General features: G+C 28.1%; 1 protein-coding gene and 1 non-coding gene across 2 annotated transcripts; one reads left to right on the top strand and one right to left on the bottom strand.

Moving 5' to 3' along the window:
- Nucleotides 1-10,490: 10,490 nt before the first annotated feature.
- LOC129912014 (dual specificity protein phosphatase 18) lies at nt 10,491-22,776 on the bottom strand. Its single transcript, XM_055990094.1, has 2 exons — nt 22,353-22,776; nt 10,491-11,081 (listed from the first exon to the last, which is right to left on the bottom strand). The coding sequence occupies exons 1-2, from the start codon at nt 22,499-22,501 to the stop codon at nt 10,505-10,507; spliced, it is 726 nt and encodes a 241-aa protein (XP_055846069.1). The 5' UTR covers nt 22,502-22,776; the 3' UTR covers nt 10,491-10,504.
- Nucleotides 14,401-14,473, top strand: Trnav-uac (transfer RNA valine (anticodon UAC)). Its single transcript has one exon. It is a non-coding gene; the product is annotated as a tRNA-Val (tRNA).
- Nucleotides 22,777-24,149: the final 1,373 nt, after the last annotated feature.

Below are 24,149 nucleotides of genomic sequence, written 5' to 3' on the forward strand. Positions count from 1 at the left end.
GTTCCGAAGTAAATGGGGTTCGCCATATTGCCCGTACATAGGGCAATATGGTTTTTTTTGGACTATTTTTAATTTAATTTATTTTTTGTTAAAAAGCTTGAATTTTTATTCTTAAATAATTAATTTATGTTACGTTTTTATGAAATTTAATTAAAAAAAATGATTGAAGTAAAAATTGTAGTCCGTAGTAAAGTTATTTGAGTTTGTGCTTAGGTATGCCATAATGCCCTAATTTACCCTACGTATTTTTTATTTAAAATCGTTCCAGCCGTTTTTGAGAAAATTTACCTTTTCTATAGAAATCATATATCTCAAGTACCTACCATTTATTTCAGTTCTGAAAACCAAATTTAAAATTTTCCAAAAAAAACACCCTTTATCCAAAATATTTGTATAGACTGCTTAGATTCTTGATTTTTCGTCGTTGATAAAGCACTTTTACCAAGTTTCATTGGCGTATCATTTTGGTCACAGCTTAAATGGTAGATAATAGTTCTGAATTTCATGTTTTCTTTTAAAAAATCACCATTTTTTAGTTTCTTTAATTTTATTGCTCATAGGACAATCGAAGAAAAAAATAAGAATTTTCATATAACTATTGAATCTGATTTTATCATCAAGGTAATGCTTCCTTTTTGTGCTATGTGATATGAAAATTGTAAATTGAAAACACAATTTTAAAATAAAATCACTGTTAAAATGTTAATTCAGCTTTTGAAAAATTCAGAAAGCGTTTTCACTACACGAAATTGCAAATTAGTGTCTTTACCAATTTTAGTTAAACATATAATATCACTTTACTATCAATAAGTACTTTTACGAATCTCATTTATACAAAATCTTACAAATTCGTATGATTCTGAAACATGAACTTGGTACCGAAAAAGTTTTTAGATCATCATTTTTGTTTACAAGCGATTTAATTCTTATAAAATAAAAATAATAGGTATCTGCATATGTAAGTACCCAGTTCTCCTTAAAAAACTAAATTTGACCACACGTGTATCGATATCGAAAAGTAACTCTTGAATTTGTTATTAATCACCTCTTGTTTAAACATAAAAAAATTCTTTTTTTTATTTCATAGAATACACGTATATTCTATCAACTATGATACAAAATATCGCCTCAAAATGCTTTGAAAAATTAAAAACCATTAAATCAAAGCCCAAAAAAAAAAGAAATGAAAAAGAAGGTGCAAACACCTCTTGCGATCATTGACCCAGTGTTTAGCTTTGAATTATGTATCTGTGTAAATGAATCTCAAGGCTGCTAGAGTCAGTCTTTCATCTCCCATCGCAGCTCCATCAACCATCACCATCATATCGTCATGGAAAATGAAACTCTTTGTATTATCCCAAAAGGTGATTGACTTCCAAAAAAGGTATCCACCAAAAAATGAAATTCTCTGTTGATCGACACGAGAACATACGGAGAGCATTTCACTTTTTTAACCTATTAAGAGCAAATTTTGGGGCTCAAAACAAATAATAAAACTGCCGAAAATTCCCCAAAAAAATTGTATATCGTTGTGTGAGTGAGTTTTTAAAGAGTAGATTGAATTCTCTTATATTTTTTTTTAATTTTTGGCGGTAACACAAAAAAGGTTAAAGCTCTCTTGCTTAATATGTTATATCACCAAGAAGAACACACACAATATTTTTGTTTATTTTGTTCCAATTGACCATTTGCCGGACGATGGTTCTCTGTTTCTTTTTCTTCGGCTCAAAAGAATGATTACACTGACTCACACTATTTAAACAAATTGGGAATTCGAAAGTTTCAATTCAACAACCACGACACGATAAACAAATATATACGCACAACGCACTTACAATAAATTGGCATGTAATCATTGTGCGATGGTGCTGATGATGATGATGATGATGACATAAAAGAGGTTCATTCAACTTTTGGCACACGATGATGATGAATAAAATCATGACGATGATTGTCATTGTCATTATGATGATGTTTATGGAAATTATGAGAATGTTAATGATGAGTTAATGAAGTAAAAGAAATTAATGTTAAACTTTATACTTAAAGTTGAACTTTGCATGGTTGAGGGGTCGAGGTCTTTTGAATTTTTGTGCATTCTCTTCAGTTTTTTTTTTTGTAAGTACATAAATAACAATTAACATGTTGTTTTTGACATGTAAACAAAGTGAATGGAAGTTTTGTAAAAACATACATTTAGTTTGCTTTTCATAATATCAGCGTCAATAATTATAAAAATTTAATGTGGCCCCATATTGTTTTTAAAATAAGAAAGAATTAAGCCCCAAAACTAGTGTTGAGATCTTATTTCATTGGTGGTTTGTTTCATAAAAGTAGCTTTGCCTCAAGAAAATCAAATAAGGCCCAAACAAAAAAAAAATCATGAGTGCAATTCACACGTGGTAGAAGTGAAACCTTAAAAACCAATTTTTCTTGAAAAAAAAAAATCAAAAAATCTATCTTTTATTTCTTCCATCCCCTTTAAATTCACTTGTAGAGCAGGTACCTTTATGTCTGATATATCAAATGAAAGGTAATACATATTATCAGCATTCGTATTAAAGTTAAATCAAATGTTTATGTGCTCTAAATCAAAAGATACAAAGTGTTTAGTAAAAGAACATTTTTTCACCGTTATCTCAGGATCTTGAATATAAAAAAATTTAAATTTTGAATAGTTACAATTTATTCTATTTACTTTCTACGGTATAAATTTCATTTATCTATCTATTAAAACAAAAAAGTTATAACAAGTTGAATTTTCCTGTCGCGTTTTCGTTTCATCTTGTTTCAAATCACTACGATACTAAAGAAGTTTTCACTTCAAAAAATTTGAGATATTTTATTATGTGGGTTTTTATATTCATATTAGTATATGTACCTATCACATTAAAACAAAGCAAGTTCAAACCTTCAATTTTGTCTTTATAACAAGGAGCTAAATTTGGCCCAAGAAAATAAGGCCAAACAAGAAAAAATCAAATAAGGCCCCAAATTGGGGTATTTTTTCATAACGAAATTATGCCCCAGTGAAAGAAATGAAAAAATGCCCCAAAAAATAAGGCCCCAACTTGTTTTGATTATCTTTTTGAACGGAATTTTTAAAATTGTTCCTCAAGGATGTTTTTTTTCTATGTAAAGATCCTTCTGCAAACCGATCAGGGGGTAACAGAATAGCTGCAAGAAATCACGCTATTTTTTGCGGCTATTCTGTTAGTTACGCTTTTTCTTGCTGCTAACTATCAGGGAGTCCACAATAAGCGGTAGGTACTTTTAAAATTTTTTTTGAAAGACAATTTAGTTTCGCCTTTTCATGTGAAGTATAAAAATGAAATATGTAAGTCCCCAAATTATTTTTAAAATAAAATTAAAGTAATCTCCAAAATTAGTATTGGGGTCTTATTTCATTGGGACCTTATTTCATAATGAAATTATGCCCCAAAAACAAAATGAAATAAGTCCCAACAAAATGAAAGAACACCCCAAAAGTTTGAGAAATTTCGTTGTTGTTTTATTCGTATTTTTTGGGGCCTTATTTCATTTTTTATCGGGGCCTAATATCATGAAGCCGCATTATCTTGTTGAAAAATGAATCTGCAAGTGTCACCAAAAAGCTACAATAGATTTTCCAAAACTCAAACTTATGCATCATAGCGACTTTCGATTTTAAAAAGACCTTTTTAACCTTTTTAATCTCAAGATAAGGATAGTCTTTCTCTTGAACTTGAACGATTCCGTGGAAGAGGTTACATTGTTTCACTTGCCTTGACTTCAAATAAGACGTTTCGTTTTCTCTGGCTATTTTTTGGAAAATCCGATTTTAGCACCGACTTCAGTGCCCTAAGTCCAGTTTTCACTAGCCTGATCCTCACTGATCTTGACGTAATTACTTTCTTTTACTGAAGTCTTGAACCGATGTCGGCAGCACAAAAAACAATATCTTCCACTGGGGTTTTTCTACCGGAAGTGGCAGACACAAATACCTAATAGCTTTTTTTTTCAAACTGACTATTATCAAGGGGCACGGTAGTGCCCAGCCAAGTTCTCTAGCAACTTTGGCACTACACCCTTATTTACAGGAAACAACTCAGGCCATTTTCGACCCCCCTCTAACTTCCACACCAAAGAAGCTAGAAATTTCAAACTCGCTACATTTGTTGAACTGGTCAAAACCAAACTCCTCACAAAATTTCAGCCTTTTACGATGAGTAGTTTCTGAGATATAGGGCTTCAAAAATCGCAAAAACCGTAACTGACTGACTGACTCACTCACTCACTCACTCACTGACAGATCATCAAAATTATGGAGAACTTCCCGTTAACGTAGAAACTTGAAATTTTACACGGTGATAGGGCTTGTGGTGTATACAAAGGGAAAAATCGAAAATTTGAGATTTTCAATTCAGGGGGCGTGGCATCCGCCCATTTCCGCTGAATTTTCATCAAATATTATAGAGCACTTCTGATTATCGTAGAATCTTGAAATTTGGTAGAATGGTAGATATGGTAGTTTATACAAAGGAAAAAATTTAAAATTTGAGAATTTCAGCTAGGGGGCGTGGCAACCGCCCATTTCCGCTGAATTTTCATTAAATATAATAGAGCACTTCTGATTATCGTAGAATCTTGAAATTTGGTAGAATGGTAGAGATGGTAGTTTATACAAAGGAAACAATTTAAAATTTGAGAATTTCAGCCAGGGGGCGTGGCAACCGCCCATTTTCACTGAATTTTCATCAAATACAGAGATTTTCAATTCTACAGCCATACCTTGCAAAAAGTAGTGAAATCACAACAAAAACATTACTGTTAAAAAAGGAGCCAAGTTCTCCTATGTTGAAATTATGCTGGCACAAAAAGTACTGAGATGTAAAAGTGTACCAAGTTCTAAAGTTTGGGTTCAAATTCGTATCAATAAAATTTTGATTGTTTACTTGGCAATTTTTGAAATAACTTTAAGAATCGGTAATTAAAAGAAAAATTGTCAAGAGAACAATCAAAATTTTATTGATACGAATTTGAACCCAAACTTTAGAACTTGGTACACTTTTACATCTCAGTACTTTTTGTGCCAGCATAATTTCAATATAAGAGAACTTGGCTCCTTTTTTAACAGTAATGTTTTTGTTGTGATCATTTTATTTTTAAATTACTTCGGTTATTTGCAAAATACACCTCTTATTCATAGTAAAATTTAAAATGCAAGGGCAAAAAATACAAGTAGCTCTCTTGAATTATAAGAACTATGAAAAGGGTAATAAAATGCCTCGAAATTTTTCCAAACTTCACTTTACTTTCAAAACTTTTCTTAGGTTTATTATAAAAAAAGTGAAAAAAATTCTATTATTTAAATCTTTTTTAAGTGAACGTGAATATTATTTAAATCTTCCATGTGCTCTTCCATTATCTTATACACCTACAAGACTACTAGAGTGCCTATCATATTTCACAATAAAACCAACAAACAAACAAAAAAAAAAATGATTTCGGATATTGACCCATTCAATCTATCTCGAAATTCAAATTCACTCTCATCGCAAGCTAAAGCTATTAACATCACCATCACTCTTTTTTGGTTCATAGCTCTTGCTACGCTTAGGTACTCAACTAACAAAAAAATTCAATTTCCATTATGCAAATTCTTACGAAAAGGCTAATGGCCCCAGACGAAGCACCAGCACCATCAACTCTATATTTGAATTTTTTTTAGGGGTTTCCATCAAAAAGCCAAAAAACTGAGAACGAGAGTTTCAAGTCGCAAATATGCTAGCTGAAAGCTAAAACACTCTTCATTATCAAAAGTTTGCTAATATACTTGCCGTGTGTTCTATTCTACACACTACCAGCAGAATACAGAAAAAGGAAGTTGAAATAAAGCAAAAAATAAAAAAAAAAATTGGGAAGGGGCGATGACCATGACCACGCGCAAACAGCAATTAGAAGATGATGTTACCCCTCGAAATAGGCAAACGTGTGAAAAGCTATACGAGCATGACTCTTCTCTAATGGGGGTATCGACTTTGAGAATTTCATCAAACATGGACAAACCATGTGCTTGCCGGCCGGTCGCCTTGTACAGGAAAGTTGTTTGCAAATTGGATATAGGGGTAGTGAAGGTGTACAAAAGGGGTTTTCGTTTTTTAAATTTTTACTTTTTGTTTTTAATTTCATTTTTAGAGCCCATCAATTTTTTTGCTGATCAATAAAATCTGTTTGTTCTTTTATAAAAATAGAAGACACCTCTCATTCTGGCAATGTGCTAATGACTTTTTTGGCAGTGCGTGATGATGTAATTTATAACTAACTCTGTCCATGTCCATAATAAGTGAATCTTTTTTTTCTTTTTTTCTTAATTCTTTTTTGTGAAAGATTTTTTGTGCAAACTTTTGTGAAGATTTGCCGCGCCGCAACGCAACGCCCAAAGTTATATTAAAGGCTTTTTTGGACTTTTAACCTTGAGTTATGAAATAATGTTCAATGAACCCTTTTTCGACTTTATAAAAATAATATTTCACAGTCACTTTTATTATTTTGTATTCTTTTCAATTTTATTTGATTTATTATCTATTCGTTTGAAAGGCTGAAATTAACGCACAAATCATAGACATAGATGGAAAAAATATTTGAAAAGCAATTAGAACATCAAAAACCTACCTATCAGATTTGGTATCTTGATATTGTGAACTTAAAGGTGAACGCAATGTAAAAACAAATTGATGGCTATTGTGTTTAAGATTTTAATGATTATTTGCTCTCAGACTCATAGACAAATACGATGGAGGGAGGGAAATATTTTTTTTTTAATTTTAAAAGTGAAAAAGTTCCATTTGAATGTTGGATTTAAGAAGGATTGTCTGATTTTTGATTTTTTTAGTGACTCATCTTTCTGAGTGACGTTTTAACTAATTTAATAATTCTATGTAAAAAACTGTGAAGAATTTTCGTAAAAAGTTTCAAAGACCCAATGATGTATGGTCCTTACCAAATTTTTTGCTTCTACGTTGTATTAATTAAGCCTTTCCTTTCTTTTGATATGGGTTAAGATGGACACAATCCCAGAAAAACCAGAATCTCGAAAATACACACATTTTATATAATGTTTCGAGATTTCGGGATCCAACTCGTGATTGGAGATTCTTGGTTTTCATAATTTAGGATTTTCAGGATTCTGGGTTTTTGGGATTTCGGTTAACGGGATTGTGACCCCAACCCGGATTATTATCCTCTTCGTCATTTTGGTATTAATCAAGCAAAAGAGAAGAACCTTAGTTAAGGTATCGAAGGCAGCTGATTATTCTTCTCTCCTATCAATGGTTTGGGGGCAATTTTCTGGGCCAATTTTTATTTTTGTCAAAAGGAAGCAGGTATCTGTGAATTCGTAGAGCTTTTTGTACTTCGATGAAATCTTGCTTTACGTACTTCTGATTTGACATTATAGGAAACTAGGTTGGACCACAATGTCCTTATCTTTTCTTATTTTTATTGCTTCTTCTCAGAGTAAGCTTATAAGGGCTCATGTATTCTATCAGAATTCTTTCAGATTTTTAAAATTATATTTGAAGTTTTCGAGCATCGATTTTTATGCAAAAGTTCTATTTTTGAGTTTTTAATTGTATAAAAATAATAAATAAAGAGTTTTGAAAAATTTAGTTCAAATCAAAATAATTTTTTTGTTCATCTTTAAAAACAGAAATAGGTAATTATATAAGTTTGTAAAAGTTGTCTTGGTGCTATAATTATAATTGATAATTTAAATTAACATTTACCTAACACTTTTGTAAGTGACAACATTTTGGAATTAAACAATTTATAAAACTTATTATAAGCTCCTCAACATTCTATAAATACTTCGATAATTAAATTGAAAACTGTGTCTCTCAACTGCAAATGAATCGTCTCCTTTTAAAGATTAAAGTCAATAAAGTCATAACTCTTCAGCGTAACATTATTTTTATTTTTCATGGGCGTTCTATTATGGCTCTAAAATTAATTATATAAATTCAAAATTTTGAAATTATTCGGTAATCCTAAAAGTATGTAATAAACATAGATGTAATGTTATCCAAAAAGTATGCAATTTATGAATTCTTTATCAAACAGGTACACCAACCAATTTCCATTTAACTATTCAAAATGCGGATGTGAAACTTTTTGGTTGTGGGATTGGACTGGTCGCATTCTTCGTCAAATTTTCTAAGGGTTCCGTACTAGTTTAGTGTAACTGCGTTTACTCAGTTTTTTTTTTTGTAGTTTAAACTAATCGCTTCAATCGAAAAAGATATCATAAATTGTCATTTAAAAAAGTGGCATTATCTACAGATAATATCTATACCTACAGGGTGATTCAGGAGTAATGTGCCAAAAAGCTAGAGCGTGTAGGTTAGGTCGATACAAGAAAAAAATTGTATTGGAGGGGGGGTCCATTCCCCTTCGTTTAGCGGGGAGGGGCAATTAAAAAATAAATTGACTTATTTTGGAAAAAAAATTATTAAAAATCAACGGTTGTACCTACAATAACGTGCTATACCTTTTTGTAAAGCCAAAACCCTAGTATTTTACAAACATTTTAAACAAATCCATTTTATGGCACAGTTTTTGAAAAATTAATTTTTAAAATCAAAATTTTGAAAAAAAAATTGGAAAAAAAAATTGGAAAAAAAAATTTCAAAGTAATTTTTTTCAAAATTTCATGTAACTAAGTACTAATTTAGTTTTTAAAATTCGATGCTCTTATTTATTTCTAAACAAAAACAGAAAACCGGATTGAAAAATATCTTTTGATTTTCGAGAAATTAACAAAAAACCAAAACTACTTTTTTTTAAAAAACCTCTTTATTTTTTGTTTTTACATGGCTGGACTTGTTGATAAATTAATTTATGAAACATTAACCATTCGTCAACTATTTTTTAAACATTCAGACTTAAGTAAAGTTATATTAAAGTTTGGTTTTGTGTACGTTCGCTAACCGGCCACACCGACTGACTTATTTTCTTAATTTTTTTTTTAAATCAAAGAGGCATAAGAGGAGAAGGTTTAAGGCAAAAAAAAACTTAAGATTTTATAGGGTAAATAGGGGTAACAAGACATTGAAAAAAGAGGCTATTTTCTAAATGGTAAGTCGTAAAGAGTTGACTTTTTTTTTAAATGATAGACAAATTTATTCAATAGTTAAAAAAGGTATTGAAAAAATTCAAAAAAATTTCAAAACCAAGTTGTGAAGGTTTTTTTGCAGTCATAGACCTTCGACAAAAGACTAATTACAGGTACGCAAAATTTTGCACAGAAATTTGAGTTACACCATGAGAAAGATATTTAAAAAAAAATTAGGGGTCTAAAACGGATTGTTTTCATAGGCCCTGTATTTTGAAATAAAAATTTTTGAAAAACAACCTAATTTTTAGATACATTTTTGAGTAGTCTTTTATTTTTTTGGAAGTCTGCAAAAAATCTCAAATTTATATGTAGGAAGTATAGGCTTTAGTCATGAGCATGCATGTACAAACAATTGAATTTTTAAAATTATTTTTGACCGAATAACTTGAAAAACAAGTTTTTTTTACCCAAGTTTTTTGCCGTTTTTAACATATTTTATATAAGCCACTTTTGCTAAAAGTTTAAAAGTGAATATTTTAAAAGTCATTTTACGAACTTTTCAAGTTTTGATTCCTTTTTTTTATTGGAAATTATGACTCATTACAGAGTCGATAGTTAGAAATAAACACAAGAAATGGCGGAACGAAGTCCGCCGGGTCAGCTAGTTATTTTATATACAAATTTCAAATTAATTGATAAAAATATTTTTAAAAAATCATAAGTCTGTTTTCAAAAAATTTTTTGTTTTAAATATAATTTGAAATTGTTATTTTTTTTTTATTATATCCAAAAATATTTTAGTTGAAAAATCTTTTCAATTTTAAAACTTAGTTTAGAAAAATTTTTTTTGTACAAAAATCTCCTTATAATAGGTTTACTCGTTAGGAATCAAGAAACAGTTGTAGGTACCGTTAAAAACAGTTCGAAATTTTGTTTGCAAAATAATTACTTTTTACATTTCCCTGTATTGTAGCAATATATTTTACATTCCAAAATTTAAGGGATCTTTCACTTTTATTTTCATTTTAATCGAGGAATTACGAGCTACGACTTTAAAAAAAATTAAAACAACAGAAACGGATTAATTTTATTAATATTTTATTAATTTTTTTTTCAATAACTAAGTCAAAAAATAATATTTTTTAAATTAAATAATTAAAAAATATCAAATATAATTATTTTCTAATGGAAATATATATAAAAATAAACATCACATTGATACATATACAAACATGCATCTTCATTTCATTTCTTTTTTATCTTTCATTCAATATAATTGAAAGTATACACCAAAAACATTAGAACTATGCTAAGGGAATTTAATTTAGAGATCCTAGGGGTTTCCGTTTTTTTTGTTTTTCAATTATACCTTAAATTCTACAATTCTTAACTATAAAACACTCTAAATTTCTAACGCCTTTTAAATGTACGATGTCTTTGATAAAATTCTTCCATTGCTCTATATTCTGGTTCATAAACATCAGGAACTTCACGATCCAATGATTCAACATAAATCATTTTCACCGAACAACTTCCTCGCAATTCTTCTTCATATTCCCTCAGCTGTTGGAAAAATCCACTATTTGGTCGGATTTGTGGACGTATTGCTTTGACATGATAAAATGCTTCACGAAGTGTCATTCCACGATGTTTCATGAGATATGCCAGGCACAAAGATGCTGATCGACTGACACCTGCTACACAGTGAACCAATGACTTTCCACCTAGTTGATGGACTTCTTCGATCATATCGGCAACTTCGTCAAAATGACATTTAAGGTCAACTTCTGGTCTGTCCAAGGCATTTACACGAAGATATAGAGGCTTGGTATCGGATAAAGGTGTGTCAGGCAGTTCGGGGGCTACATTTATGATGAATTTGACATTGAGTTGGTCCAGAATATTCGGTACGGCTACTCCAGCTCCACAGAGATAAAGTGTTGGCAGTAATTCAGAAATACCTGGAAATGGTGTTTGTTGAATTTGTCTGGAAGAAAAGAAGAAGAAATATTTCCGTGAGTTTTTTGTTTTTGGAATTAATGAAGTGAGAAATAAATAATCAAAGAAAATTCCCATAATCTACCTTTCTGTCGACTTTCTAATTCCTGCCTGGGCGCCATTCTTAAAATAACATTTTTTAAAAATTTGGTTTTCAAAAACAAAATTTCTCATCATGTGATGGTAAATAAAAATCAAATAAATAATAAATTTATGTCGTAAACATTTCGACCACCTGAATTTAGTACAAAATTAGCCACAACTGGGTGGTAAACATCTTAAATTCCTACGCAAAAATGCTCAAATGCTCTGAGCCATCGCTAAAAAACTCTGCACTGTTTGACTTTACCACAAAAAGTAACACGTCACTCATAAAAACAAAAGCTATTTGCCTCAATTTAACATCTGATAATTTCTTATTTTTTTTTTTTTTTATTTTATTTCTATTTTCGAAAAAAATAATTTCACACAAATTAACTTATCACGTAGTCATTTTTAAATACTACGTGATTTGACGATATAGAACCGATTCCATAACCAAATTAGTGGCGTATTTTATGTAGTCACTGATTTTTTGTTCTATTTTTTTTTTTATTTGCTAATAATAGGAGAAGAGTTTTGTTGCCGAGAATTCCATCTTAAACAAAAAAAAAATATTTTATTTATAGAGAATTGATGTTATTTATCTCTTGTTAGGGGTAAAGTTCTTTGCCCCTCCGCCCTCTTTACCCACTCAATTTTGGTGAAAGATTGAGTAGAAACACAATGACATTGAACGCAGAGAAGAGTTCAACATTTTTTTTTCTCGGTATTAAAGATTTTTTGTTAAAATTTATGACCAATTAAAATTTAAGACATTTTTTAACAATTTTAATTTGTTTTGTATTTTTTATACAATTGCTTGAGAATAATAAAATTTTGCAAAATTAAATTTCAAAATTACTTGAAATTTATATTTCTCGAACATTTTTGTACCTTTTTGAAAAGAATTCTGAAAAGGCATTGATATGATGTTATGTTTTATTTTTTGCTAAAATTGTGTCTCTAAAAGAATGTTTTTGAAAAATATTCAAAGAATTTGGTACTACTTTTCATGTTTTTTTTTTTTCATGTATATCAGCGACTTTTGTTTTAAAAGTGTATAAGATGGATGATACATCGTCTGGGAATTTTTTAAATGTTTTGACTTATTGGATAACTTTTGCGTTTTCTGCTTAAGTTTTATGTTTTGGTATTTTTCTCGGTTCGGTAAACTAATCAATCGGTCCAAAGTACGTTTTCCAAAATGTTTTTTTTTTTTTTTAATTTTCTTTTGAAAATGTATTAACTTTTTTACATTTCTTTTACTTTTTTGAGTTTCCACTTGCCAATTATATCCTTTTAAGTCCTTATAGTTATTTTAACCACCGACAAATTTGTTTATATCTCGGCTTATGGTTATTTTGAAGGGTCACTGTGGTGTATGTGTTACTTTTTTTTCAGTTTAAAATTTTTTTTTGAACAATCTTTGAAAAATTTTTACACAAATTTTTCTTTTTAACGGCTCTATTGATTACGATATTTTTTAATTCTTCGTTATACAACGAATGATTTTTTCACAATATAAAAAAAATGTATGGTTTTACATTTTTTCCAGATTATATTTAAATTTTTCTTTTATGAATACTCACATAAAATGTTTTTGAAATTATAGTACAGGTAAAATAGACATTTAAAAGAAAAAAAATTGTTACACTCATGAAACTTGGCAAAAAGTTTGCTTTTGGGATAAGAACCAAGTACAAAAAAAGTCTATAAAAAAAGTTGGGTGAAGGTCAAAAATATACTGAAAAATATTGTTTGTCGAATATCATCATATGACACATGTTTCCAAGGTATTTTTTGATGCTGATTCTAATGACATAAAAATAAAGTCAATACGATTGCTCTAAAAAGCTGTTATAGCTGATTGAAAACAAGGGTGCTTGTTTTTTTACTTCAACAGGTAAAATATAACCGAAACCCATGGGAAAAACATGCTACACTGATGAAATTCGGGATGAAGGTTTTAGATAAAGCAGGGACAAAGGATTCATAAAGTTCTTAAAATTATTTTTGGTGAAAGGGTGTTTTGTTGATGGGTTAAGTTGTGTGTGACGAAGGTATCATAACAGCTGACTTAAATTTTATTAATTTTTAAAACTTGGTGCAAATGTTTTGGTTTGTATAAGAATTAAGAATCTAAAAAGTGTAAAAAATTATCTTGAGTGAAAGGGTGTTTTTTTTTTTAAGAAATGATGAAATTCGGAACTAGTACCACAAAAACTAGGAAAAAATTGTTACACCAATGAAATTTGGTAAAAATGTTTCATTTATAACAGAAACCAAGAACCCAAAAAGTCTATACAAATATTTAAGGTTTAAGGGTGTTTTTTTTTTTGGAAATTGGGAAAAATCCGCGATAAGTCCAATAAAATCAATGGTATAAATGGTACCCTTACGAAATTCATAAAATATGTTCTCTTTTTAATGGAAATTACGAATAATGTAAGTCTATAAATTTTTTTTATGTGAAAGGGTGTTTTTTTTAGAAGTAAAGAAAATATGGGTATATTTGAAAAAGTGTGTAATACAAGAGTAGGTAATATTAGTGGTACTCTATTGAAATTTAGTAATTATGTTACTTTTAAGATAAGAAACAAGAATCTAAAGTGTCTATAAAAATATCATGGTTAAAATGGTGTTTTTTTGAGTGAAAACAAAAATGATGGGTCACCCTAATGAAATTTGGTAAAACATTGATTTTGGGATAGAAAGCAAGAATAAAGAGTTTTCATACAAAAAATTTTGGTGAAAGAGTGTTTTTTTCGAAGAGACAGTAAAATCTGCAATTGGTCCCAAAAAGCCAATGATTCGTGTAAAACGTCTAAGAACTGAAGTATAAACGTTTAATTTGTCATCAAAACCATAAATAAAATGAATCATTGGCTTTTTGAGACCAATTGAAGATTTTCTTGTCTCTTCGAAAAAAAACACCCTTTCACCAAACAATTCCCATCTTCAGATTGAAAAGCAATCTGAAGATGGGAATTGTTGTAGTAGAGTATGAGAAGTGTATCTTTCTATCATTAAAGTTGATAATTTATTTGTTTTAAATTTAATTTTCGAATTATTAAGCTAACAACATTATCTGTGTAAATAATGATTAACAAAGTCGCTCCTCACTTTATTCAGTAAATAATGTGTTTTTTTTTTTTCTTGTTTGAATATGGAATACTTGTTTATTTAAGCGCAAATGTAATTTTTCTAATTGCTTTATTTAATCATATGGTTCCATAGTGTAGCGGTTATCACGTCTGCTTTACACGCAGAAGGTCTCCAGTTCGATCCTGGATGGAACCAAGATGAATTTTTTTTTTTAATTTTAACTAAACATAAACGTTTTTTAATAGTTGTTAAAAAACAATTAAAAACCCTATTTAAAAATGGTGAGTTTCTAAATTAAGTTAATGTTTTTTTTTAATTCGTCAACCTTTTCTTCCAATAATTTCTTCAACCCACTTTAGCCACAGTTAAAAAGACCAAAACGTATAATTATCCTCCCCTTAACAATTTAGTAGTAATAAAAACTAATAACCTTTCATCGTCCACTCATCATAAAATCTTAATTAGCGAAACCACAATATAAAAACAAAAACAAAATAAAAATCTACAATGTACAAGTATATGAGAAATTATAATAAACAATATTTTTGTTTATATATATCATTCTTCTCTGTCGTTATATTTTTAAACAACTTTTGAAATGCTTTTATAAAATTTTTAAATATTTTTGTTAGATCTTTATATGAACCATCATCGCGATGAGTGTCCTGCCCCAATGAAATTTATTTCAAATATTTTTTTTTTTTTTTATTTGTTTACCCCAGCTAAGCTACTCTCATATGAAGAATTATTATATAGCTATTCGGTCTAGCGAAAGTGATGATTAACTTGGACCAATGCCATGGAATTCCTTTACTATATTCATACTTACCACCACCTTCTTCTTCCAAAACCATACAACATTTTCTGGTAGGTAACACTACAAATCAAAATTTATTTAGAATAAGAAAATAAATTTTCTAAACATCACGGAAAATGAAGAAGTGGAGAAGAAGAAGAAGAAGATATATGGAGCAGAAATTATTATCGCACTAAAACAAAAATTATTGTCACTCATCGCAAAGATAGATGAGTGTCGTTTATTTTATTTTGTGAATATGGCAAAAATATCTTTGAAAATGCATTTAGATTTTAGAATGTTCATAAAGTTTTTTGGGGTATTCATATTTTTTTTTTTAATTTTTGCGGAAAATGTTGTGCAATTCTATTTGGAATCGTGGAGTAGTATTATCGAAAGATTTATAAATATTTATGAACTGAAAATAACATCGAGATGAATGGCTTTTACATGATTGAATGAGAAATATAAAAAAATCATTCTTTCAATACTCATGAATCATGAAACACATATCCATGGAAATTGCCGATCGGGAATTGTTGTTTCTCCAAAATAAAGTGGCTTTGTTTAGTCATGGAAGAAGAATTTGTGAAAATGAAAAAGAGGGTAAACAAACTTTGGAGGAATCCTGGACATCTGGCGGATTTTTTTTAAATAAAAAAAAGATTTTCTGTTCTGATATTTTATTTGGGAGAAAATGTTTATCTCAGAAAGCAATCCAAACTTTAGTATTTAATCAAAACTGCTTTTACAATTTTGTTAAAACTGGATGTGAATTATATTTTCAAAAAAAAAAAAAAATTGGTATTTTCCACATATATTGCTTTTGTGGTTCAAAAATCTGGTTGCTTTCTTCTGTCGACTAAATTATTGGTTTTGTTCGTGTGATTGAGTGTCCTCGAAATTGTTAATGAACCAAAATGAAGTCATTGAGTAAACGTAAACAATTTAAATGATTTATATTTCATCTGACATTTCATTCAAAGATCCTGATTAATTTTTGAAAACGTGTCAAATTAAATGACAGTCACCATTAATCATCCAAACACGCGATCGTGTGCATGCGATCTTCAAACATCCTTAAAACGAAAGTTAAATTTCAAAAAAAAAAAAAAAAATCCAGTGCCAAAATGTCAAACAAAAGAATATACAACGTAGTTTTAGTACATTTTTGAAATAAAAACAAATCAAAATTTTTCAATATCAATAGAAAATTAATTATTTTATTTTTATTTATTTTTTTCTTTTATGAATTTTTGCCAAAAAATTAAAAACAAAAAATATTTATTATTTTTTTCTGAATGTTAAGTCCAAGGAAAAATGAAAACAATTTTTCTTTGAGTGATAATAACACAAGTTTGACATTTTGAAATTGATTGATCACCAAATAGCACACTTTACTCGCAGTCAACAATTCATGAATGGTTTCACCTTTTGTGTTGACAAAGAAACGAAGATGTATTATTGTTGTAGCCTTGAGTAATTTTTGAAACAAATATTTCAACAACATCTGTTAAATTTTTTGAAACATCCTGTTCATCGAAGTATGCCGATGGAAAACTTAAATTTTTTTTAATGAGATAATATGACTATTGAACTCATATAAATACCCTTGAGTTGTCAAATATTTACCATTTCAAAACGTGTGCATTCAAAAATAGAAATTTTTTTTTTATGTGGAGGAGGAGGAAATATTTTTCAAACAATAATTTTTTTGTATATTGTTGAAACAATTCAATGTGCATTACCTGAATTTTTGTTTTTCATCACTTGAACAAATGGACAGCAAAAATGTTTTTGTTTTTACATTATTTCTGGTTTCTGGCCAATTAATTAAAAACACAATATTCATTTAACCAAAAAGACCTGCCAAAAGCAATTAAGAGGAAAACAGGTATTTGAAATGCATTTTTACTTCTTCGAAAAAAAAAAATGTTTTTAATTTTTGTTTTTCGAAAAAATATTAATTTCAGCTAAAAATAAAATTTATTTCTCATGAATAAAAATTGACTTTATTTACTGGACTTAAATGTCTACTTGGCTTTTAATTTTTAACAATTATAAAACATTTGAATGACTTTTAAATGATATTGGCAAGACACAAAAATAAAAAAAAATTACTTCAAATATTTTTTAGAGACAATGTTTCGACAATTTATCCTTTTTATAATTTAAATACCAAAGAAAGTCCGATTTTTTTTTTCAAAACTGATCCATTTTACCGTATTGTAGGCCTTATTTAAAATTTGGGGCAAGATGTAAATATGGATATTTTGTTTTTAATTAGGAACTTGTTTGAAGTTCAAAAAAAGGTTAGTTGCTACTTCTTTCACTAAAAATCAGTAAAATGATTTTTCGTTTTTTTTTAGAAAAAATTTCTACATGCCTAAATTTCTACAAGTCTACATATGGCCTTTATTTTAATTTTTTTTTTCTTATATTTTTATATTTGTATTTTATATATTTTTTAAACTAAATTTACATTTTTCTTTTTTTTTTAAAAATTGTTTTTTTTTTTTTTTAAGAAATCTAAAAATCTTGAAATATTTCCTATCAACTATTCAAAACAAAACTATTCATCAAATAATACATATTATTCTTTACTAAATTCAAAAAATGCTACATAAATTGATTTATTTGTAATAAAGAAAAAAAAAATTTTTTGAAATACTTAATTTACGTTTTTTAATTTTTGTGGCTACCCTTGAAATTTTGTTTACAAAAAAAAACATAAAACTTACGTAAAAATATTGAAAAATGTAAATAAAACACAAAAATTCAAACCAATTAATTTTTTTTTAATTTCCTTATTGTTTCAAAATTGCCTGGCCTCCATTTTTATATTTTAAACCTTGAAGAGAAATATTTGTTGCGTTGTTTTCCGCTTTCTTCAAAAAAAAAAAAATTGTTTCTTTTATGTAAAATTTACGACTTAGGCCAGGTATATCACATAAAAGTCACCTTCAAGGAAACTTTGTTTTTTTTTTTTTTTAAGTATACAAAAAATAGTGAATAACATTTTTTGTTTTTATTTTTTGTTTATTTTTCAAAAAAAAAAATATAATTTTTTGATTAATTTCTTTCTTTTTTTTAATTTTGTTTACATTTTACAAAACAACAGAACACAAAAATTTATATTTTTAGCATTTTCAACGTCTGGCGCCAAAAACAGAAACTATGAAACATAAAGAAAAGAATTTTTTCCACCGAGGGAACAACAACAACAATTTAAATTTTTTTTATTCTTTTTTGAAACATTTGAAAATATCAACAAATAAACTTTGACGTAGAAATGAAAAAGAAATATTTTTTTTCCTGTTTAGTGTTTGAGGGGAAACGAAAAAAAAAAACTTAAAAATTCATTCAAAAATTCATTCAGAAAAAACAAAACGGAATTAGTTTTTGTTTATTTAAGAAAAAAATTCCTTAATTTTTAACTTTGAGTATAATATCAAGATTGTTTGTGGGATGAAAATAGGATTTTTTTTGGAAGTTCTTTTGCAACTTTATTCCTTAAAGATTTCTAAGATATTAAAAAATTAGATCTTTTCGCCTTTTTATGTGGGTGGGCAAAGGCACCCAACAATAAATAGCAACACATCGTGTTGTGGTGTTGTGATGCAATTCACGGGTAAATTCCCAAACGCCTGCTGTGCCACCAATATCAACCTTCGACGAGCGACGCCACAATATCGCCAACGCAACGTTTAGGAATGCAAGCAATGTGCACAGTATGGTTGCCGCGCTGATGTGTTAAGCTGATTTATTATATTCTCATGATGGTGAGTCAAATTCTTTAAATTTAAATTAGAGCGAATAATTTTCTTGAGTTTTTGAAATATTTTTTTGTGTGTGTTTTTTTTTTGAAGATTTCGTCTGATTTTGTTTTTACCTGTGATATTTTTCTACTTTCTGTATAGGAATACAAATTTTTTGGTGAAGTCGTTTTCTTTTGTTTTTGAGAACTCAGTGAAAACCCTTTTGTATTTTTAATATCACACGCAATGATGTAAATTGACCGCAAAAAAATAATGAAAAATCAATCAACCAATACTTTGAGTATCGATGCCAATTTTTTTTCCGATTTATCGTATCTTACTTTGCATTAACCTCAATTTACGGAATTAAATTTCAATTGATTTTCTTTCTTTGTTTAGATATTTCATCACTTTAAACAATCCTACTCTTGTGTGGTCAGACACAGTAATTAAACCTTTCTGTGTAATATGACTTCGTTTTAATTACAATTGAGTACACGTCATCTGTCACATATCAAAACCAGCTTTTTGTTATGTCATCCTCACATTTCAAACAAATAAAGTCAAACCATTTAAAATAAAATAAAAAAAAATCTTTACTGGAAAAATTGAATTCGAAAATATAAAAAAATTAAAATGCGACTATAAAAGTTGGAGTGTTCGCGTGTCTGGCGCCGTTCACCTGGTGGTGACATTATTCCTGAAGTTATAAGTAAACTGACGTAAGGAATAACCTTGAAAATCATATCAACTTAGAATCTGAGGTACTGGAATGAGTACTCTAGTACCAGCTATAGCTTTTTATATTTGAATTATCAAATGCTTGTAAGAACAATGTTCTTGTCTTGAAATCGATTTAATACAATTTAACTGTCTTTGGCTCGTGCTTGTGGTACACATTAACTTAAAGAGAAAAATATATATGTAACACAAGAGTAATAGGTAGAGGCAGGGTTATTTATTTAATAGCTAAGAATTAATGTGATTTATTTTCCTGGTCAGGAAAAAAAGTAGGAGTGGAAATTCACTAAATTCAAGGTTAAAAGGTGTCCGGTTATAATTTTGTTTTTGTCACGAAAGAAAAAAAAGTAGAGGTATAATTTGGAAAGTGATTATTACCTTAATTTGAAAATGTAAATTTTTATTTCTTTTCGATGCCATTTTTAGAACTTTTTTTGAAACCCGTTCTCACGTTTTCATTAACTTTTGATTTTTAAGTTTATATCTAATCTATTTAATTAACTTCTTTTTATAGAGTTGAAACTTGAAATATACATACATAATAAAATTTACGATAAGACCGGTTATCGGAAATGTTTGTTTGTTATAAGTTTTTAAGAAATGAAATTCAATATCTTATCATTATCAGCATAAAGCTGCGCCGGCCGGCAATATTATTTTCACAGGTACAAGTTTAATAAAAATAAAATCTATACCATTGTTCGTCTTGATATATAGGTGGGTAGTAAAAATAGATGTCTTGAAAAAAATTCAAATAGCAAAAATCAAACTTGACTTGAAAAATGATTTATTAATAAGCAGGTAAGATAAAACTTTTTCTATAAACAAAGTTTTTACTAGAGATTTTGTGAAACATAATTATTAAATTCTTTGTGCACTTGTTACAGCACAAAATTATGACTTTTGCGCTTGTACTGCCTAACAGTGGTTTTGTTAATGTCCTTTTTCATGAATTCAAATTTGAAGTATTTTTTAAATAAACAATAATTTTTGAGGTTATGTTAAAATCCGGTTTTTCTTATAGGTAGTCGTAGAAAGGTAGGTATTATTTTGTGTCAAAAGTACGTTTTAATGCGAATTTTAGGTAAATCTTGAGAACTTCAGAAAAAAAAAATTGTTTTGAAAACTCGACCCAATAAGCTAGTTCTAAGAGCAACAAGGTATTAAAAAAAATTCGTTCCTCAAATGTAAAAACAACTCCTTAATGAAGTTTAGCTCCAAAAAATGTATGTAGTCTAATTTTATTTACAAAGAGGCATTTTTAGAAAAAAAAAAATTTTAAATCGTTAGAGCCGTTTTTTAAAAAAGTAGTTTTTTATAAATAGTTTTTGAAAAAAAAAGATTAAATAAATTTGGTATGCCATGTTGTAGAAACTTATAATCAACAAGTTAGACCAAAATTTAAAAAAAAATCAATATCACGTTGTCGAAAATCTGATTTTTCAAAAAAAAAAAAATCCAAAAATTTAGTTTTTCAAAATTTTGTCTTTGATTTATAAGGCAATATAAATTTTTTTGCATAAAATAGTTCGTTCAAATTTAACTAGTAATTTGGAAAATAGTTTAAAATTTTAAAAAACGGTTCTATGGGAGGTATAACGATTTTTGAAAAAAAAAAATAACTTTTTATATAAGAAGATAAATCTTGTCTAAACACTAATATTTGAATTTTTTGATCCGTTTTTGAGAGAACTATTTTTTTCCAAAATTGGTAGGTATATGGGAATGCATAACTTGATATAGTACCTACATTATGTATATCGTAAGTAAAAAATCAAATAATATTTTAATACTACAAAAACATCTATAAACAAGTTTCAATCTGTAAACGAAGAATGAAATAAATTTTTTGTACTTACAAAAAACAGTTTTTACTTAAATATTTTAAAAATTGTTGGGAGTGTTTAAAAAAAAAAATTTTAAATTTTTCAAAAACAAAAATTCTATACTGTTCAAAAAAAATTAGTTGCAATATAAAACAAAATTTTTCAAAAACAAAAAATTCTAAAAAGTATTTTCCTTATTTTGATTTGATTTGATTGCTGTACACACAAAAAAATTAAATCAAAATCTTTTAAAACTTTTGAAAAATGTAAGGTTATATTATTTTTGATATGTCAGCTAACTTTAGCTTTTGGTTGTAAAGAAAAAATTAAACTTCCTAACCAAGGAATCTCATGAAACTCATAACTACTACCTACTTTCTTCCATTTTAAATTGCAATTTAAATACAATTATACCTATGTTGCATTAAAAATGTGAGAACTTTAATTTTGTGTTCTACGACATAATTGAGCCTAGATATTTGCTAAGAACCTAAATAAAATGAGTTTAATCCAAAATGCATGTTCTTCCTAATATTTTATTTTTTTTTTTATTTAAATTTCGAGTCAAAAACTGGTATATTTTATAAGTTTTTTGAAAATTTTGAGTCATTTAAAAAAATTTCCCTAATGCATTAACTAGAGGTTATTTTCTTAAGCTTGGGAAATTTACAACTTTTGTCAACATATTGAAATTTACTCAGGCGCTCATATTTTTGTATCCCTTATTGCTTATTCTTTCGAAGTAAGCTGAATGAAAAGTAGTTGTTGACCTAGTTTTTGATAATTCTTTCTTTCGTTTAAATTGAAGGCTTTTTGATTATTTTAAAATTTTGTATTGTATTGTTTACATTTGTTTTTAAGTAAGGTCAGTTAATTACAAACAATTTCAATTTCTCTTGACTAATAAAAAAATGTTATAACTAAATAAAAACAAAGTCATTTATGATAATTACCTTTGAATACAATCCTTCTTTTCGGCTTCATGATTTCCTAATATATCTTGAATTTCTGTTGATTTTCCTTTTTCCGGGTTTTCTCCTACGCAAATTTCATCCGAAAGATTACCACCAACACCGCCACTAACATTGACTAGCACTTTCATGTTTTTTGTTTTTTTTTTCTTTTATGTTTTTTTCTTGTTCTTTGATTTAAATTTATTTATTTATATTTTTATTTTTGTTAACTTTTTTTTTTTCAAGTTCTAAAATAAGAATTTTTATGTAAATTTTTAAAATTCCAATGTTTTTTTGCACTAATTTTCGTTTCTTTAAAAATATATGACTTTTAGCGAATTTATTATAATTTCAAAAAATATAAAAATTTTATTCGTCTCTGCACCATTCAACTTTTCAGTTAAGCGTCTACCTTTCGACTGAAACAAGAGGCTAGCATTGTGTGGCTTGCAACCAGTCGATTTTGTATATTGCTTAGCGCCAAGATACATAGCTATACAAGATACAACTCCGATGGTGAGGAACAGCCAGAAACTATAAGTAAAAAAAAAAAACAACACAAAAATGTTCAACAACAACATTAGAGGAAAATGTGAGTGTTTCTTTTCCATTCTGATGTCGATTCATTGGATTGAAATAAAAATAAAATTTGAAAAAAAAAATACTATAAAACAAAAACAGAGATTTTCCTGTGTTTTTTTGGAACATACCGGTGTTTTTTTTTTGTGGTGTTGTGGTATGGTATTGTGGGGGCTGCGCCATGAATTTGAAGAATGTGTATAAATGATGAGTAGTGTAAGGGCTGAGGGTTGACTGTGGAAAAGTGAAATAAACAGGTGGACGTCAACAAAAAAAAAAAAAAATACTTTTTCACATTCCATTAAAAAATCAATTTATTTTGTTTGTGTATTTACCTCGCATTCTTTGTCTATTTTAATCGATTTAAAAAAAATGAGAAATAGTTTCAAAAAGTTGTTTTTTTTTTTGTTGATACCATTGTGTATGTTGTAAAAATTCTAGCTGTGGAAAAAGCCAAGAAAGGACATGACCCATTTTTGGGCCAAGGGCGTACACTGACGAGACTAGTATCAAATGAAAGCTTATATTGAGCTCTATTAGTGAGCCAAATATTTTCAAAAATGCTTTTGGGGATTTCCAGATATTTGAGTCTGAAGTTGGGGACGGAAAAATCAAAAAAATCGGAATTTTTCGAAACAACTCTTCATAGCATCCGAAATATAAAACCTAGAAAAACAATTTTGGTACCAAATGAAAGGTTAGAGTCATACCTTTCGACTAATACTAATATCTTTTTCCTAAAATCAGTATTTTTGTATATATGGCTCTTAGACTTTTTTTGAAAAAAATTAAGTAATACTGATTTCAACGACTGATATCTCGAAAAAATAAGTTATGACATACACTTTTTTTTACACCAATGCAATCTTCAGTTTATAGCCTTTTATTTCATATACTTAAAAGTAACATTACTTTAAAAAAAAAACATATTATAAACAAAAAAAAACTTACAAAAAAAAATTAATTTAAAAAAAATTAATATCATTTTTTTCTATTTTATTCAAACCTTAATTATAATTGATAATAAAGAACTATGGTTTTTCATTAATGAAAATAATTATAAGCCCTAAAAAATATAATATGCACACAAATAAAATGCGATGAAAAACATTTTATTCTTCTTAACATTAGGCTGACCAGGTGTTCTTTTCAACGGTAATATTTTGCTCAATAAGTATTGTATTGGTACAGTGGCGACAAAATAAATAGCACATGTAC

This window comes from Episyrphus balteatus, chromosome 2 (genome assembly GCF_945859705.1).
Source record: "Episyrphus balteatus chromosome 2, idEpiBalt1.1, whole genome shotgun sequence".
Lineage (NCBI taxonomy): Eukaryota > Metazoa > Arthropoda > Insecta > Diptera > Syrphidae > Episyrphus > Episyrphus balteatus.

What these genes read in the sequence shown, in the direction of transcription:
- LOC129912014 (XM_055990094.1), bottom strand. Translation starts at nt 22,501, where the DNA reads ATGAAAGTGCTAGTCAATGTTAGTGGCGGTGTTGGTGGTAATCTTTCG. An exon ending in AAGAAGGATTGTATTCAAAG is followed by an intron (nt 11,082 to 22,352) that starts GTAATTATCATA and finishes CTTTTCTTCCAG; the next exon opens with ACAAATTCAACAAACACCAT.